Raw genomic sequence first — 16,925 nt, 5'->3', positions numbered from 1 at the left:
ACTTCTCAGAATTCTTGGTATGATTAACCTAGGTAAGAAGGTCAACTACAATTACTCAAGTCCTTCCTCTCACACTGAAAAATCACTATTGTATTGTCACACTATTGGACATTAGACGTTAGGACAGCATTATAACTGCCATGTCTCTACTGGAGTTAAAGTAGTTCTGCTATTACATACAAGCTGATGATCCAGAATACAATTCCAGTTGAAATTAAAGAACAACAAATGATGAAAAAACACCCAAAAAAAACCCAACTAAACCACCATCCAACAAAACTCCAAAATCTATCCCATCTGACCTGCCACAACACAGACCACATCTTTTGTAAACATGTATCTTTGAGACTTAAAAGACAGAAAAGAAGAAGTCATTTCACAAAGTAAAACATAGTCTAAGATAGTAAGGCTTTTAGGATTTGAAATCTAATGCTTGGAAATAAGAATGAAAGCTTTAATTCATACTGTTGCAGGTACTCTTTATACCTAAAGGGTCATTTGCTTAATAACAATTGTAAAGTGACAGCAACAAGCGCTTTAGAATTGCTGTCCTTCCAACATTCACATGGATATGACACAAAAGCCACCCCCAACCTAATCACCATACCCAGTCCCCAGAGTTCCAAGCCCCTTGTGAAGAATCTGTGGTTACATGGCCCGAGTGCTCAGTCATATTATCAACACTGAACAGCCACAGCCAAAGATTTTGCATGAATGGCATGCAGAATGAGCACCTGCCAGTAAGCATCCTACTTTTGCTTCTTATTTTTAAAAAGCAGATCCCCTTCTCCCATGTTTGTCCACTGACATCCCAACCCCAGGTACTGAAAAAGATGTGCAGTAGTCTTACTGTTTGTTTATGTAGTTTAGCCCACTCGAGGGCTCCCATGTACAGACCATCCAACTGTGCAATAATATAGCCAGCATGCCTCCAAAATGGGTCATCCTTATTATTTCTGATTTGTTGTCTTGTCCACTGATCTTGTTTCCTGCAGAGGAACAAACAGGTTGGGTTTTCTTGGGATTTTTAGAGTATACTTGATAATGCAGAAAAGGGACAAATACACTATGACCCAGATGGTCCAGTCTTAATAAAGATTTGAGGCAAATCATGCTCCGGAAATCCTGCAGATATAAACATTACATCCTCCAAGTGTAAATGTTCAGACTTAAAATATCCTACAATCATGTGCCTCTATTAGATTTTAGTGTCAAAGAAGGAGTTAGACTCCATGTTTGTGGAGGACTTTGCAATAGCAGATCTAGTCAATAAAGGGAAACAAGCATTTGATAGGTCAGATGAACCATTCCCTTTCAAATGTCTATTTGAGAATAAAAATAGACTGACATTTGAAGAGCCTCCTTCATTCCCCCAGGTTCAAGTGCAATGAAGGCTTTCTGTTGCTGGTGCTCAAATGTTGCCTGAGAACCATGTCTGCTCCTCTGAGTAGCAGGTGGGAGACCAAACAACTGTACCCTGTGCCAGATCCAGTCAAGAGCCAAATCATCCAGGTTTCAAGCATGAAGCAACACAAGCTGAACAGACCCTGGGGCAAGAGCCACCAACACTGTAAGGATCTCTCCAAATTCTCTCTTTTTCTGTGCACAAAGAGCCACAGGAAATGAGGATCAGATTCTGGCCTATTCCAGTATCTAACCATCCAACCCTATGTAAAAGTAGCAAAATAGAGAGGACAAACCTGTAAAGGAAGCAAACTCTTCCAGCAGTATATGGGTGAGAAAATCAACCAGAGTTAGCTTCTGAGAAGCAACAAGATGCAAGAAGTATGTCCAAGGAAATAAGGATATGGTCAGAGGATTTAGGGCTAAGGACTTCCAAGACAACACAGCAACCCATATTGCAAAACTGCTATAAAGTTAAGCGGTAATGCAGGAGTTGAGGCTAGAGGCAATAGAAAAGCAATACAAGACCACCTAGTATTGCCCCCCTTCATCCAACAATGCTTCTTGGGGAATACAGCTGCTGTGCTTGTCATTCTAGGATAAAACACATATACATTGATATGGTAGATACCCTATTTTTCTCACAAGGAGGAGCACGGCAGTGCTGAAAAATGATAGCAAAGGAGCGCTAAGACACTGTGTTCTATTTTTTGGATAAGCTAAAACCAGTCGACTTTATATATGCACACCAATAATAGTCAGATATTCAACCCATTATGGAAAGGGCAAGACAAGGCAAAGATGGAAAAAAATAGTCCCCAAAAGTGAGCATTTCACACAAGTATTTGTAATGGAAAAAAACACAAGTCTAAGGAGATTAAAATAATTAGTAATCACAGCTGAGTTTCCCAGTACGTGGCCTGGTTCTTCTCCTACTTGTAGTTTCGCCACTAGTGTAGCTGCATTATTCAAGCAGAATTACTTTTGATTTTCACAGCTAAAGAGAAAAGTGAATCAGAACTTTTGTGATTAGAATAGAATTTAAACTGGTGGTAGAATAAAATACTAACCTGACAGAAGAAGGAAAGGATACACATTAAAAGATTAAGGTGCCAGGACACCACTGTTCAGCATAATATTGAAAATACCAGCTTTTCGAAGAAGGATTTTACTAGAATGACCTTCAGAATTCATTGACATTTTCCCCACCCTTTGCCAGCAAATGGTTCTTAACATTTATTTGAAAGAATCAGAATTAGGGAAGGGTATAAGCACTTCTTCATGTATATTTAGAATTTCTTTTAATAATAATGGTATTCAATCAGAGGGAAAAGGAAGTATATATTTTCCTAAGCCCATAAGGTAAAGAATAAAAAAAAGTTGAAAATTCTGTCATCCTCCAACCCAAGTCTTGACTGATTTATTTTTAGCAAATAAATACATACGCCATAAAATTCTGAACTCCACTTCGAATGGTGGGAGTCTTAATTAGTTGTGGATACATATTTGCAGCATGGTCATACATTTGCCTGAAAAAACAAGAGTAACAGGAGTTATTCCTTTGCATCTTCTGTTTACCATGAATCAACATGCCTTAACAGACAAGCAACACAGTCAACAAAGTTTCTCCTACTCACAGAAAACACTCCAGTGCCTGACAAACAGCAAAAGTAACACAAAATGATTGTTAAAATATGACTTAAAATAAATTGTTTTGCCAATGCCTGCTCAAACTGCTGCACAATGGAAAGAAGCAAGAATGAAATTTAAGTACTTCATAGCAAAACTGCACATTCAGGGAATATTTGTAGGCCAGAAGCATCTTGAAAGCATTAGCACATGATTTTAAGCACAACAAAAACAGTTTTCTGGAGAGCTATTCTATTTGGAAACAAAAAAAACCCCACAGAGGCAAAGGTAATATAATTTGCTGATTCAGTTCATTTCACTCTTCAAAAAGAGAATTTCAGCATGATGTCTAGCAGGTTTTATTTGCCAGTAATCGTGTTCCTTTCTGTTTAAGGTAAGTACCTCCAATTTTAAATGCATATAAGATGATCCTACATGTTACCACAAAAACTCTCACTCCTGGCAGCCGTAAATAGATTCAGCTTTATGGAGACCAAAGTTCTTGTGATTTTTTCTGTTGTTGAATTTAGTTAGCTGTTTTATCCACATTAACTATTAAAAACAAAAGTTGAAAGGGCTTTGTTGCTTGGTTGGTTAGGGCTTTTTTGTTTGTTTTCTTGAAGTGAAGTCCTTCAAGATGAAATCAAGTGTCAATAAATGCTCAGAAGCCCAGAATTAAAATCACCCTTCCATTTTAGCTGAAATGTAATTGTATAACCCAAGCCAAAATAAAACTTCAACATTTCTCTTAATGTGAATCAAACTTAACCAACACATTTTTCAGTCACTGATTAAATTTAAAAAAAAAAAGAAAAGAGAGACATCAGCAGAGAATTGTTTTGTTGAGGTCTGGAGTTGATAGAGATAGAACTACATCTGTTATCAGCACATTTATCTCCTACCAAGTGCTGAGGGAAGGAAAACAGCAGTGAGAAACAGATACCAGCCTCAAGGAAAGCACATGCCAGCAGGGCAGAATTCCTGTAGTAAAACTTATGAGGGCAGCTTTCTCTGGGAGGGATGCTCTTCCCAATTTCCCTCAAGGAATAATTACAGAATACAGACAAATATTATAGAACAGTTTGCTGATGACTAGAAAATCATCCACTGACCTTCTCCCCTCTTTCTGTCTCTTGCCCCATTCCCAGACAACTGTATGAACTTGACAGCATGATCCTGCTGCTTATCTTAGCTCTGGTACCATTCTGACAATCAAATCTAATTGTCTCACACATTCAGACAAAACATTAATCCAGCAAAAATGTGATTGGTTTTTATTTGTAGTTTGAATTAGGTTGTAGAAGGGAGATGCTGGGACAAGAGGGGAGCATTCAACAGCTTTGCACCATTACATTTTTCACAAAACTACAGCTACAGCAACAATTTTAGTTCTGGAGTTTCTTGACTCCCATGTAACACAAGACTACATAAAATATCATAACCTGCTTTCAGAAGATGGCAAGGAAATTGGAGAAACAGATCAATATTCTCCACCCCTGCATATTCTCAGAGAATCTGGCAATTAAAAATCCCAAGTAATTTTAGGAAGGGAACCAGAGCATAACATACTCCATTCTAGAAATCAGAGCTCTCATGTCACTAAAGAGGAGCAAATAACACAAATTGGTCCATCTGGCAGATGATCATTTAGGGATCAGACACAGATGAGGAAGATAAAAATCCAGCTAGGATACTGGCCTAACGACTGCCTAAGCTAGGACAAATGATCAGGCTTCCAGACTCAACCATCAGCTCTACTCTCTATTTTGCACTCAAAGGCAGATTTTACAGCAGTATCTTTAAGCTGTCATGACTGATGTAGAGACTGGCTAGGTCAGAATCATGGCTTCTTTAATGGCTTTCACTCCTATTTGCTATCAGAGGACAGACAATTCCTGGAATTGATTTTTTTTTTTTAATGACCACGTTATCAAGAATTTTTCCCCCTGTTGCTCTCTTCAGCTTTTTTTGCTTTAACAAAGCTTCTATATGCATAGCTTGTGTGTTTTGTAAGGGCATTATTCTCAGAATCAAATTGGATCACTACAGTAAGGCTTTGAAACTACATCTAAGGCAAATCACAAGGCAATTACAAATCTGGGACAAGAATTCCGAGCCTAAAACCAGAAAAGCAGAGTCCTCCTCCTTCAAATTAGCGAGGAACATGACAGGACTCAGGTCAGCTGAGGCTATATGAGGAAAGAGTAAAATTAATGCTGCTTCAAATTTAAGTAATGATCTTAGGCACCTGGCATGTCCCAGTTGGAACTGGTTTAAAATAATATCACAGATTTAGATGTGTTCTGCCACTAATTCACGCCTCATTAACACTTCTCTGTTAGAAATGGGGAAAGGAAATTCATACCTAAGAAAGCCAGAGCAAGTACCTTGGCTAGATTATACGACTGGACTTCGTAGAAAGGTGAGCAATTTGGGATAAAAACAAGTGTTTGAATCCCCAGACATTACAGAGTAAGATTCTATTTATCCAGCGTCTAACTAGGCATTTTAAAAACATATGGATACTCTCATACTCTGAATTAGGTGTCAACACTAGAAAGATGAAGCATGTTTTAGCTAAGACTTACATTTCTGCCATCACTGGAAAATTGTCTGACTATTGCTTTTTCTACCACTGACCTCAGCAGTTAGAGCTGAGATTAATTCCTCCCCAGTAATCAAAGATAAGACAGTTGTAGCATGCTTTATATTTTGATTTTTTTAAAAAATCTGGTTATTTTACAGACTGTTTAGGTTTCTACTATAGGCAAGGCATATACTTAGCTGCATCTGGAAACTTTCCTTCATGCCCTAAGAGTAATGTGAGATCTGTGCTAGTTGAGAATTCCTGAAAGTCTCCAAATTGCAGTCACTGCCAAGTTGGACCTTGGGTTCATCCAAGAGCTTCTTCAGGAAGCTGTACTACAAAATGGGTTCAGGCCCAAACATTTCATTCCTATCAATGTACCACATCAGAGCTCTTCCTAGTAGGAGTTCTAGGATTTCTGCAAAGAGCCACACTAGGTCTGCTTCATGGAGTCTTTACCACATATGGATGCAAGACAGCTGGAGACCTTGGAGTTGCTTGGACTACAGGTAACCACCTATTAAAAAGCTCTTCAATTACCAAGCACACCCAATGTTTTCATATTGAAAGGCTGTGCCTGAACTACCTGAGGTGCTTGTACAGGTATGTGACATATGGCTCTTCATTCCAGCAGCTACACGGCTGACAATGCAAATAAAGCCTTCCCCAAAGCTAAACACGTACCTACACTCTCCCTTGCTCTTACCAAGAACTTAAAAGGGAAGCTCGAGCTGTAGGCACCAATGTGTGCAAAAGTAGAATCAGAGTGTTTAGAGACACCTTCTCTAAGTAAAGTTGTGATGGTGCTAGAGTTTCCCTAAAACAGGTTAAATGGGCCAGGTAGTCTGATGGGAATAGAGCTACTGATTGAGAAAGGCTGTTTCCCAGTTTTACTTCAGAAGCCTTGTTTAACTGTCCCATAGATGGAACATCTGCCTGCATGTTAACTAGGATTCTCTAAATTTCTAGGCAAGATGAAGGAGAAATGGAGTTCTGAGTGCAATCTTAACATCTTCAGACTTAAGGAGTTCTCACTTCTGGAATTTAGGAAATTGCAAACACAGTCTATAAAAGGATTCATTTGTTGCAGTTTGCCAAATAATAAAAACCCACCAAGTCATGCAGCTAAAACCTGAAGTAATAGGTTCTCTGTGTTATCAAGGGTCAAGAGAGTACATTGCTATTCCATCTCTGCTCCTTACCCAAAACATTTTCAAAAGGTACTCTTAGCTTCTGGAGAAGCCTTCTTTATCCAAAATAGCTTTACACAACCTGACAGAAAAAACTTGTTTATAACACCCAGTGAGAAATACGCTTGCACGGCAGTTACAGATGGACAATGGGACCAAAAAATAGCCAAAAAAATTAAACTCATTATGTATAATATTTCATATTCATTTTATTAACAGCAAGCATTTTCAGATTTTGCACTTGTCAGGGGATTTCTCAGTGGATTTTCTCAAAACGTCTCCTCAGATAAGACAGCTGCTCTTGGTTTTGGTTTGGCTGCTTTTCGTTTTGCATCTTAACCCACTCTAGCATCTAGTTTCCTTTCAAACAGCTGAATTCCCCCATTTAACTTAAAAGCCTGAGTCTCAAGCCGTACTTTTCCACATTAATACAAGCCCTCAGCTTCACTTCTGTTCATTACTAGTTCTGCTATATCCACTTCTTTACAAAGGACCACTCAGTGCTCGAGCTGTTAGCCCTAGAGTAACAGCAGCCAGGCTAGGAACCAACCTCAGTAAACACATGACCTGCACAAGGCAAAAGCCTTGCACAGTATAACTTGGATAACTTCACTTTTGTGAATCTTCACTTAACACACATGGAAAAAAGCAAAAGGGAGGAAACCTCCTTCCTCTAAAACTTAGCCTAGAATAAGATATCAGATAAATCCCTGCAGAGACTGTTTCACATTGAAACCACATTAAAAGGAACAGACACATACTTGAGTTTGTTTCAAACTCACGAAGACACAAACCTTCTGTGGATGCAGAAGAGGAACAGGGTGTGAGTTGTTACTACTACAGCACTACTTGCCATCTAATTGAGCTTAGCGTGGACTGAGCTACCTGAAGCATGATAAAACTTAAGCTTAATCACCTATTGATTAACACACCTAGGTAAAGCCTTAGGAAAAAAAAAGTTGAAAAATATCCAATTTAAACAATATTCTAAATGTAATGCTAGCACTCCCCAGATTCAGGGATAGACCAAACTGACCTATTTGGTCATAAACTGACCAAATAGTGCAAGGCAGTAACCGCTCACACCAAATAATCCAACAACAGATCTCTCATGAACTTAATTTCCTTTCCTGTCTGGAGTACAGGCTGTGTACTATGGACTTTAGGACTCCTTCACTCTCTCAGAAGTGTTTTGTTATTGACAAATATTACTTTATTGAATTTCCTTTATACACTTCCAGAGACCTAGGTGCCTCACCAGCAAAACCTACTAGTGAGTCACATTATCATACGCTCAGAGAGCTATCCATAAACATTAACTGATCTTAAAATATATTACTAATTAAATTAATATAATCTGGTCCAGCAGTCGTATCTGACAAATGTTCAACACACAACCTGCCCTTGCTGGCTTGTGTGACACTGCCTATGGGTATTTACTTCAGTGCTCTGGAAGCAAAGTTGGTGAAGCCAAAAAGTCAAGCCACAGTAGCCATCAGAAACTTCTCCCAGCTATGTCCCAGCATCAGAACTTTGGAATTTTTCTTTTCCTGGGACTGTGTTGATAGAGCAAAAGATGGAGCTTGTTCAACAACCCACGCATCATGTTCTTAGCTGTATCACCAGCTATAGAAAATCATGGAATCTCTTAGACTGGGAAAGACCCTTAAGATCATCAACCTAGCACCACCATCTGCTATCAGTGAGTATTTCATAGTGTCATTCTGTCTTCCAACCTAGCCTTTGTTCTTAGGAAAGAACAAAGTTTGGTTAATTTTTTTCATTGGCTATTGTTTGGGGTTATGGATTTTTCTGTTTGTTTTATTTTAGAAAAAAACCCTGCTCTGGATTTGTGACAAGTACAAGATTCTGTCACTTTTCATAGATGTGCACTGTGGGAAAGGCTAAGTCCCACAGGAGTTTCAGGAGAACACTAACCCTTCTAGACACACCCCAGTCTGCCTTCAGGCCTACAGTGTATATTTCACTATTTTTTTTAAGTTGGCCAACACAGCTCCTCATGCTGTGAAGTTTCAGTATCTGCTCCCTGGTAGTTTCTTGACAGTGCTTGCTGGAAAACGTCCTTAAGGAAGCCCTGCAGAACCTTGCTAGCAACATTTCTCCCTGCATGATCTGTTCTCAACTGCCTGATCTAACTACAGGCTGGCAAAATAACCACTTTTTGCTACTCCTTATGCACTTCCTTACACTTATGTTGTGATTACATTACTTAATCAGTAATACAGATACAGTACCCATCTATCTCACCAAGGTGTTGGGAGATCCTGCAGAATGAGAAGGGGAAGGCACATCCTGATAATGAAGAAGCTATATTTTGTACCTGCTAGTAATTAAAAGAACAGCACTCAGCTGTAAAATTTATCATTAGTTTAAATGGAAAGGAATTTAGGGCATTGAAAGCAAACAAAAAAATCTGACAAGTACAGAAATACACTGGAAGTGTCATGAACTGAGCTCCTTCCTGAGGTACTTACGGAGCTGTGAGATAGCCTTCCAAGAATCCAGCAACATACATAATATCTTCATTGCTTAAGGTCTGAGTGCCATAGCCTGCTCTGATCTCCAGGACTCCCCAGCCTGTTGTCTGTAGACTGTTGTTGTAGAAGCCATAAGCATCTCCACTCCTATCCAGCGTATTCCTGACCTGGAGTATTTTTTCGGCTCTATTCCAGTACACAGTTGCATAGCGGAGTTCTGTGGTGAAGAAGAAAGGAGATAAGCGAAACATAAGTAGGTGTTTCCTATGCAATACTGAAATGTCAAGACAGTATTCTGGCAATTTAAAAGTTAATTTTACAGCTTTCCATAGGCTTATAGAGATCAACACTAAAGCTAATGTACTGAAAAAGGGCATGAGGACTAACTGGAGTTTTACAAAAGCTCACAGCTACACATTCTCATGTTATTCTTCTGGAAGTTATCTACAACTCTTTCAGTGCCCAGCTCCAGCATAGCAGAGCATTGACATAAAACTCTGAAAAGTATTTCCTTATCTGGCCCAGAAGACAATCTATACAAATCTTACTGAAAGCAACTTTAGAAGACAGCATGCCTTAACTGCAAAGCATTATAAGCTTCTGTTGACTTCATTTTCCATCTAAAGATTCAAAAACTTGCAAAAGCTTTCTACACTGACCATCTGAGGAACCACTCCCTGAGGTGACATAACAGAAGCACTAGGATTCAGTGGATCACAAGCTTAAAGACAAAGCCCAGCAGGTATGCAGTCCTTTACAAGGTACACAATGTCTGTCATACATCTGAAATAGAACTGATCCCAAGCATGATACGAACAGGAAGAAAGGGCATTAGACTTCCCAGAGTTCCATTTGGACTGCTGCTTTGAGAAACATTCTTGATTACTTGTGTTTTAATCCTGCAAAGCTAAAGAACAAAGAGCAAAGTAAACTGCTTTCTGAAAAAAAACCCCACAAATCAAACCCCCAAACAAATAACAACAAAATCAAAGTCCCACACCCTACTATTATAATTGAATCCTCCCTAAGATGGGCTGTGATTACATCTGCTCTGTATGCATGACTGATCAAATCACTACTACATCCCTATTAGAAGAGTTAAAAAAATCCTATGTCAGAGATCCCAGAATTATTTGAAAAGTTTTAAAGGATAAATGCATAAACAGCCCTTCTGAATGGCTGCACAGACCTCTGGCACACCAACAGTAAACTTGTTGAGGGCACACTATGCCGCATCACCAAAGTCATCAGGGAAGATGCTGACCAGTACCAACCACTGGCATAGACCACTTGCTGCCAGCCTCCAGCTAGGATTTGTACCACTGTACACCAGGTCAGTCTTCATGATGTACTAGAGACACTTCTCATGGGAACAGAAAAGTCATTGGCATAACCAGAACTTCAGTAGTGAAAGAACTTTGCTTTTTCCACATTCTATGAAAAGAAGTTGTTACATGAGTCTGTTTAGAGATGAAGTAATTTCAGGACTTGGAATACAGTGTTTAAAAACACATTTTTCATCTGCCAGGTACTGAGGCTATTTAAAGGATAGACACTACAGACTTTCAAGCAGTCTTCAAACAGCTATGAGCTTAGTCTTCTGTTGTCTCCCTAATTACCCTCTAGTAATAGAAGCAGTAATTTCTACTTTAGGTTAAAAGTAAACATGGGAATCACTCAGACTGAAAAATCCATAAACAGAAGAGCAGGCTGATAAGGGCCATCACTGATAAAAGCCAAAGACCACCTTACAAAGATAAAGCTTACATACCAAAAAAGTCAGGGAAAAGGAAGTTCTGTGAGGGGGTGATGCAAGGGGTCAGAGCAGAACACAACTCGCCTGTTCAGCAGTAAACACGTGGACTGATTCCAACCAAGAAGCCCACTGCAGGGCAGAGGAGAGACTACTTGCACAGTAAACAAAGATGTTGAGGAAAAGATAAAAAGAGAAAGAACAAAGTAAGGCAACACATGACCATCTTTCCATCTCTTCAGAAGGCTGCGGAGAGGTGGCTAGAAGTCAAGAGGAACCAGGGAAGCTGGGTATTGCTATTAGTGCCTGCAAATGAAATAGGTTTGTAAGAATACCTATTATACCTATACATAAACTGTCCGCCTAAAGCAAAATAGCTGTTGCTTTCCTTTGGAAAAGAAAGTTGATACCAAAGCCAGACAATCTGACACAGCAGGCTGGGTTTCTTTGTTTTATGCTCTGCCAGACTATTTTCAAAAGTCAGAACAAACTTTTTAATTATCCCAAATTTGCCCTAGCCCAGCTTCCATACATGACAAATTTAATCTGAAGAAAACCATGACTCAAAGAAGATGGAAAGGAAGGGGAAACATTAAATTACAGGATAATTTGCAACAAACCTTGAGAGGCCTTTAAAGAAATAGCATCAAGGTAGCTGTTATAGTTTAACAACAATGCAGAAAAACACTATTTCCCATTACTGCTTTTCCTTTTGATTGACTCATCATCTCATTTCACCTTGCAGCTGGAGTTAAAACTACAAGCTTATAAACCTGTCTACACTACAATAGAATCAAAACATTTCCTACCACCTAATCTGTTACAATTTTATTCTGTGTTCATCTAAATGAGCAGGACTACCTCTGCCAAGAAAACCATCCAGAAGCATAACACAGAGCATAGATATACAAGAAGCACATGCACATTTTCAATCAATCCTGTTTGAGTTCTGAAAAAAACCAGGAGCCTTCCTATTGAATAATACTGGCATTTTTACATTTATTTTTGAAGGGTGAGGCAGGGACTCTAGCACCTCTTATCCCAGCAGTGATATTGGTCAATATAAAACAACTGCAATGTCTCCATGAACCTACAAATCATCCTTTCATCATCAAAGTTAAGACTTCCAGGTTTTCAGCCTACTAGGAGTCTGATAAGTCAAAGACTGTGATCATCTCTAACTACTCCACCACAGTGTTGCTTAGAATAGCCTCAGTAACACACCACAGCACACACTATCTACTGCAATGAACGACTCAAAATCCCAGGGGATAGGGCATGCAGTGGGATCACCCTTCCCCACCAAGAGCCAGCCAGGAGAACTGCACAGCATCAGCACTGCAGAGTTTCACCACAAACACCAGCGGGGTGGGAGAGAGACGTGCAGAAGTGCAATGACAGAACAAGCCTGGAAAAAAGAGTTTCTTCTCCTTTCTGCAGACCATAGAGATTGGGAGGAACCCTCCTCCAAGCTGCCTGCTTTTAAAGATACATCAACCCCTATGCTAAACATAGATCCAGAAACAGGAACTATAGCTGGGAAAGTGCTGGAATTTCTACAGCAAGTGAGAAATAGCTGCTTTTTGTCAAAATTATTCCCTAACTAATGGAAAAATGAACATATTTCAGCCTGGAATAGGAGGTGGTAGTGGTCCCTTTGGGTGTTAAGCTGAAACACCGAATCTGTTCTCTGCCTTTTGGGCTCAGTACAAGTATTTCAAAAGTTATGTTAAAACTGAACATTGTCTTTTACCTGGTAGCAACAGAAAGTAGAAATATATACGTGTGCATTAGAATATGAAACAAGCAATTAAAGGAAATACCAAGATGGAGGACTGACAGGAGATGAAACATGAGGAAAGCAGGTGCTAAAGAAGACATGAGGGAATAGCAGTAATTTGCAATGAAAGAACAGAACTGATAGAAAAGATGAAAAATGTAAGGAAAGTAGTACGGAGATGGCCCAAGACAATCTAACAAGAACACTATTACTAATATTTATTAAATAAATTAGACCTACAAAAATAACATGTATATTATGTATATACGTAAAAATAACATAATAGCTGACATGCCTTAAGAACACCAGTAAAATTTATTTGGCAGTATCCAACAGCTACTTTTCCTTATGCTTTCCCAGCTATAAGTCATTTTTAAAACATGTATGTATCGAGTTAGGTTACTGGACTTTATAATTAGAGAAATGAGTAGAACTCTTTTCCTTGCAGATGAAAGAACTACAAGGTCTGGGGATGAGAAATAATAATCTTATTTTTCCATAGTCTGACAAACAAGCCAACTCACAAGCAATGGAACACCAGTTAAAGCTAAATTAACAACTGTGAGCATCTCCTACTAATATAGTAGGTTTAATATACTGGTTTCCTTAACTACTAATTTTACTAATTTAACTATTAATTTTTATCTGTGGTTTTCCAAATGTGAAGCTATTTTTTTGTAGAGGTGTCCTTCATAGATTCTGCCTATAAACTTTCCACTAAATAGGAAAGATATCACTCTCCTGTTTCACTGATAACTAGTTTTACATCACTTCAAAGTACAAAAAAAAAAAATCTAGACCAAAAATGCACATTTGATTTCAGTATACCCTGCCCTACAACTAATATTCAGCAGTAAAGATTGTATTATCACAGTATAGCATTTAAGTATTTCAGGTCAACCATAATAAGGGTGTTTCTTTTCAATTTTTTAATTTGAAAGAGCTTGACCTATTTTTCCATAAAAGTTTTATAAAATCTAAGGTTTGGTCTAAGCTAAGGGTTGGAAGTGACCTTAAAAATCACCTAGTCCCAACCTCCATGCAATAGGCAGTGTTACCTTTCACTAGTCCAGGTTGCTCAGGGCCCCATCCAACCTGGCCTTGAGCATTCCCAGGGATGGGACATCCACAGTTTCTCTGGGCAATCTGTGCCAGTGCCTCACCACCCTCACAGCGAAGAATTTCTTCCTGTATCTAATCTCAGCCTGGCCTCTCTCAGTCTAAAACCACCGCCCCTTGTCCTGTCACTACATGCCCGTATAAAAAGTCCATCTTCCTCCTCTTCATAATCCCCCTCCAGGTACTGGAAGGCTGCAGTGAGGTCTCTCCAGAGCCTTTTCTTTTCCAGGCTGAACAACCCCAGCTCCCTCAGTCTATCTTTGTCGGAGAGGTGCTCCATCCCTCTGATCATCTTTGTGGCACTCCTCTGATCCTGCCTATCCACGTGTTTATTTTTTTAGAAGCATCCTTTTAACTATTTTTAAAAGGCTGTATAACTCTAAAGAACAAAGGAGATTTCAATATAGAATTATGATTGGAATCTATTACAAAACATTAGTATTTCAGGACTTCTTTAGAGATTAGCTAAAACCACACAAGAAATTAACACAAATCCCAGTAATTTTCAAATAAAGGAGTAAATGCTTTCTTCATCTGCCTGAATATAAGCTATTTGCATTTTCTAGTCTACTCACCTTAATTAATCCCATTTCCTCATGCATTTCAGGTCTAAGTAATTTTTCAATTTGCTTCCAACAGGCCTGTCCTTCTTTGCAGCCTAATTCCCTGATTTGTGCTTACATCAGTGAAAAGCAATATTCAAATGTGACCTATCAATTAAGAGTTTTAGTCTTGTATGGTTTTCGTGTTCACAAGGATACTTATTAGTATGCAGAAATTAGAAATGCAGAAAATTTCCCAAAACAGCTATAGGTACCTAGTATAGGTCACCCTGAGGAAACAAAAATAACCATTCAGCAAGTAGCTTCACTAATCTTAGAGCACTTCAATTTAAGTCATATTAAAGAACATTCTCTGGAAACATTTTCCAAAGTGTATGATGAATAATCTTCAAGGCATTCAAAATGCTAAAGAACAATTAACCAATTTAAAAAAAAAAAAAAGGAATCTAGACAATTCACAATGTTGAAAGCCATTTAGTCTACTAAATAGCCTAAAGGCATTTCTATTTTCTCTTTTTTTAGTTTTCTACCAGTAATTCAATTATGATGCTAGAAATCGGCTGGGCATTAGGTGAAACTAGCGCTTACCCTAAACTTCCTTTCATTTCCTCTAGATAATTCACAGCTGATCCTTCCTTCCATCCTCCTAACTGAAGTTTCTGCCAATTCAGGTAAAGTTTTAAAAACATGTCTGTGAGATGAGACAGGACTGCCCACAAAATTATATGGTCATAACATTTTGCACACACTGAAACAACTGTTATGTGAATTTCTCCTTGGTTTGTGGGACTTAATACATTAACTAGAAAATTCCTGGAAGATAAGCATGAAATCCAGCCCTTAAAACCTTCAGAATTTATTGAAAGCAGCACAAGAGCGAGATACTGTGTCCCTGCCTAAGGCAGCCTGGTTGGAACAAGATGATCCTTAAGGTCCCTTCCAACTCAAACTATTCTGGGATTCTGCATGAGTTCTGGAACACAGACCGTGACCTATAACCACAAGGTAGCACTAGAACTCTGTTAGTCACAAGCTGCAGCATGCTGTAGGTCACAGGACCACAACGAAGTCTTCATCCTGAACGATTCCCGTGCCTGCATATGACATTGAAAACCAGGTCGGCTGGGAGCTCGAGGCAATTTCCCACCTGTTGAATCCTCACTTTGATTCCCCGCGCCCCTTCTGGGAACTAACTGGGAGGATGTTTAGAAAGCGCCGGCACCGAACACCCACGAGGCACGGCCGCGCCGGCCCGGCCGCCGGGGCACGAGGTGCACCCGGAGCAGCCCCTGAGGGGGGCAGAGCCAGCCCGGCCTACCGGGGCCCGCCGTGCGGAGCGGGGGCCCGGCGGCCCCGCCCCCGCCGCCCCGGCCCCACGGGCCGGAGACGCGGCTGCCACAGGCAGCGGGAGAGCCGCGCTGCCTCCGCTGCAGCCCAGCCCGGGCCGAGCTACCCCTCCCGACCGCCTGACAACACCGGGGCTGGGGGCACTCGCGGGGCAGCCCCGGCGCCTCCTTTCGTCCCGCTCACCACGGCGAGGGGGCTTTGGCCGGCCGCCCCCCGCACCCCCGCTCGCCTCACCTGCGCGGCCGCCAGCCGCCGCCCACAGGAGGACGAGCGCCCAGCAGCAGCGGCACACGCCGCCACCCGCCCGGACCATGCCGCTGTTCCCCCGCGCCTCCTCCGACCGCCGGGAGGCGGCGGGACTTTAAGAAGTTCCCTCGTTCAGGGCAGGTCTCGCCGCTGCCCCCGCCTCCTCCGGTGCCCGCCCCGGCCGCGGCGGCCCGTGCTGGAGGTGGCCCTGCCGGGGACGGTTGCTCCCCGCGCCGGCCGCCGGGATGTGCCCCGGGAGCGGCGGCATCTTTCCTGCCCCGATACCGCTTTGGAGACCCCCAAGGCCTGGCTGAGGGGTGAGACTCACTCCTGGCCGAGCTCCGGCGTCGCAGGGTAGTGAAGGGGGGTCCCCAGGCAGGTGCCTGTTCCCCCGAGGGTGATTAACCTAAAAGCGGCGAAGGTTTAGCAAGAAAGGCCTCTGAAAAGACAGAAGAGGAGTTTGGCGATGCCTTGTCAAACTACGTGTTTTGCGTCACACGAAGGGCAACTTTCAGCCCTGTTGGGAACAGCAACTGTTGTGTGTATCCTAGCAGAAGAAATGAGGGGCAGAACTTTTCCTAGGGTTTACAGATAAGAGATAACTTTCCATGGGGGTTTCCTTTGCACTCGTGATTCAGACCATTTTGAGGCACTGCGTTTTTGTCTCACCCAGTGTTGGATTTTCTGCCTATCCAAAAAGGGCCATTATTTGGACTTCGTGTTTCAGTAATTGTTTGAGACAGTTTGAATTTGATACCCGTGCCTGTAATAACCTCATATAACAAGGTCACATGCCAGCCAGTTCAGGC

The 16,925-nt window shown here is 40.9% G+C and overlaps 1 protein-coding gene across 2 annotated transcripts in view; it reads right to left on the bottom strand.

Moving 5' to 3' along the window:
- Window positions 1-16,237, bottom strand: part of PLBD1 (phospholipase B domain containing 1) — a 47,032-nt gene extending 30,795 nt beyond the window's left edge. For both annotated transcript variants that reach the window (XR_015772490.1, XM_005527701.3), the window contains exons 1-4: window positions 16,105-16,237; window positions 9,306-9,525; window positions 2,850-2,933; window positions 851-989 (exon numbers count right to left, since the gene is read on the bottom strand). Coding sequence is in view for 1 of the 2 variants with exons in the window: in XM_005527701.3 (XP_005527758.1) it covers window positions 851-989; window positions 2,850-2,933; window positions 9,306-9,525; window positions 16,105-16,183 (522 nt within the window). In the remaining variant the exon portion in view is untranslated. The remainder of the gene's footprint in view (window positions 1-850; window positions 990-2,849; window positions 2,934-9,305; window positions 9,526-16,104) is intronic.
- Between the last annotated feature and the right edge of the window lie 688 nt (window positions 16,238-16,925).

The sequence above is a fragment of the Pseudopodoces humilis genome, chromosome 5 (assembly GCF_049639895.1).
Source record: "Pseudopodoces humilis isolate 2021_Gansu_Grassland_sample_001 chromosome 5, ASM4963989v1, whole genome shotgun sequence".
Taxonomy (NCBI): Eukaryota; Metazoa; Chordata; class Aves; order Passeriformes; family Paridae; genus Pseudopodoces; species Pseudopodoces humilis.
Note: the sequence above shows the minus strand (reverse complement) of the source record. Positions and strands in the feature narration are given on the sequence as shown.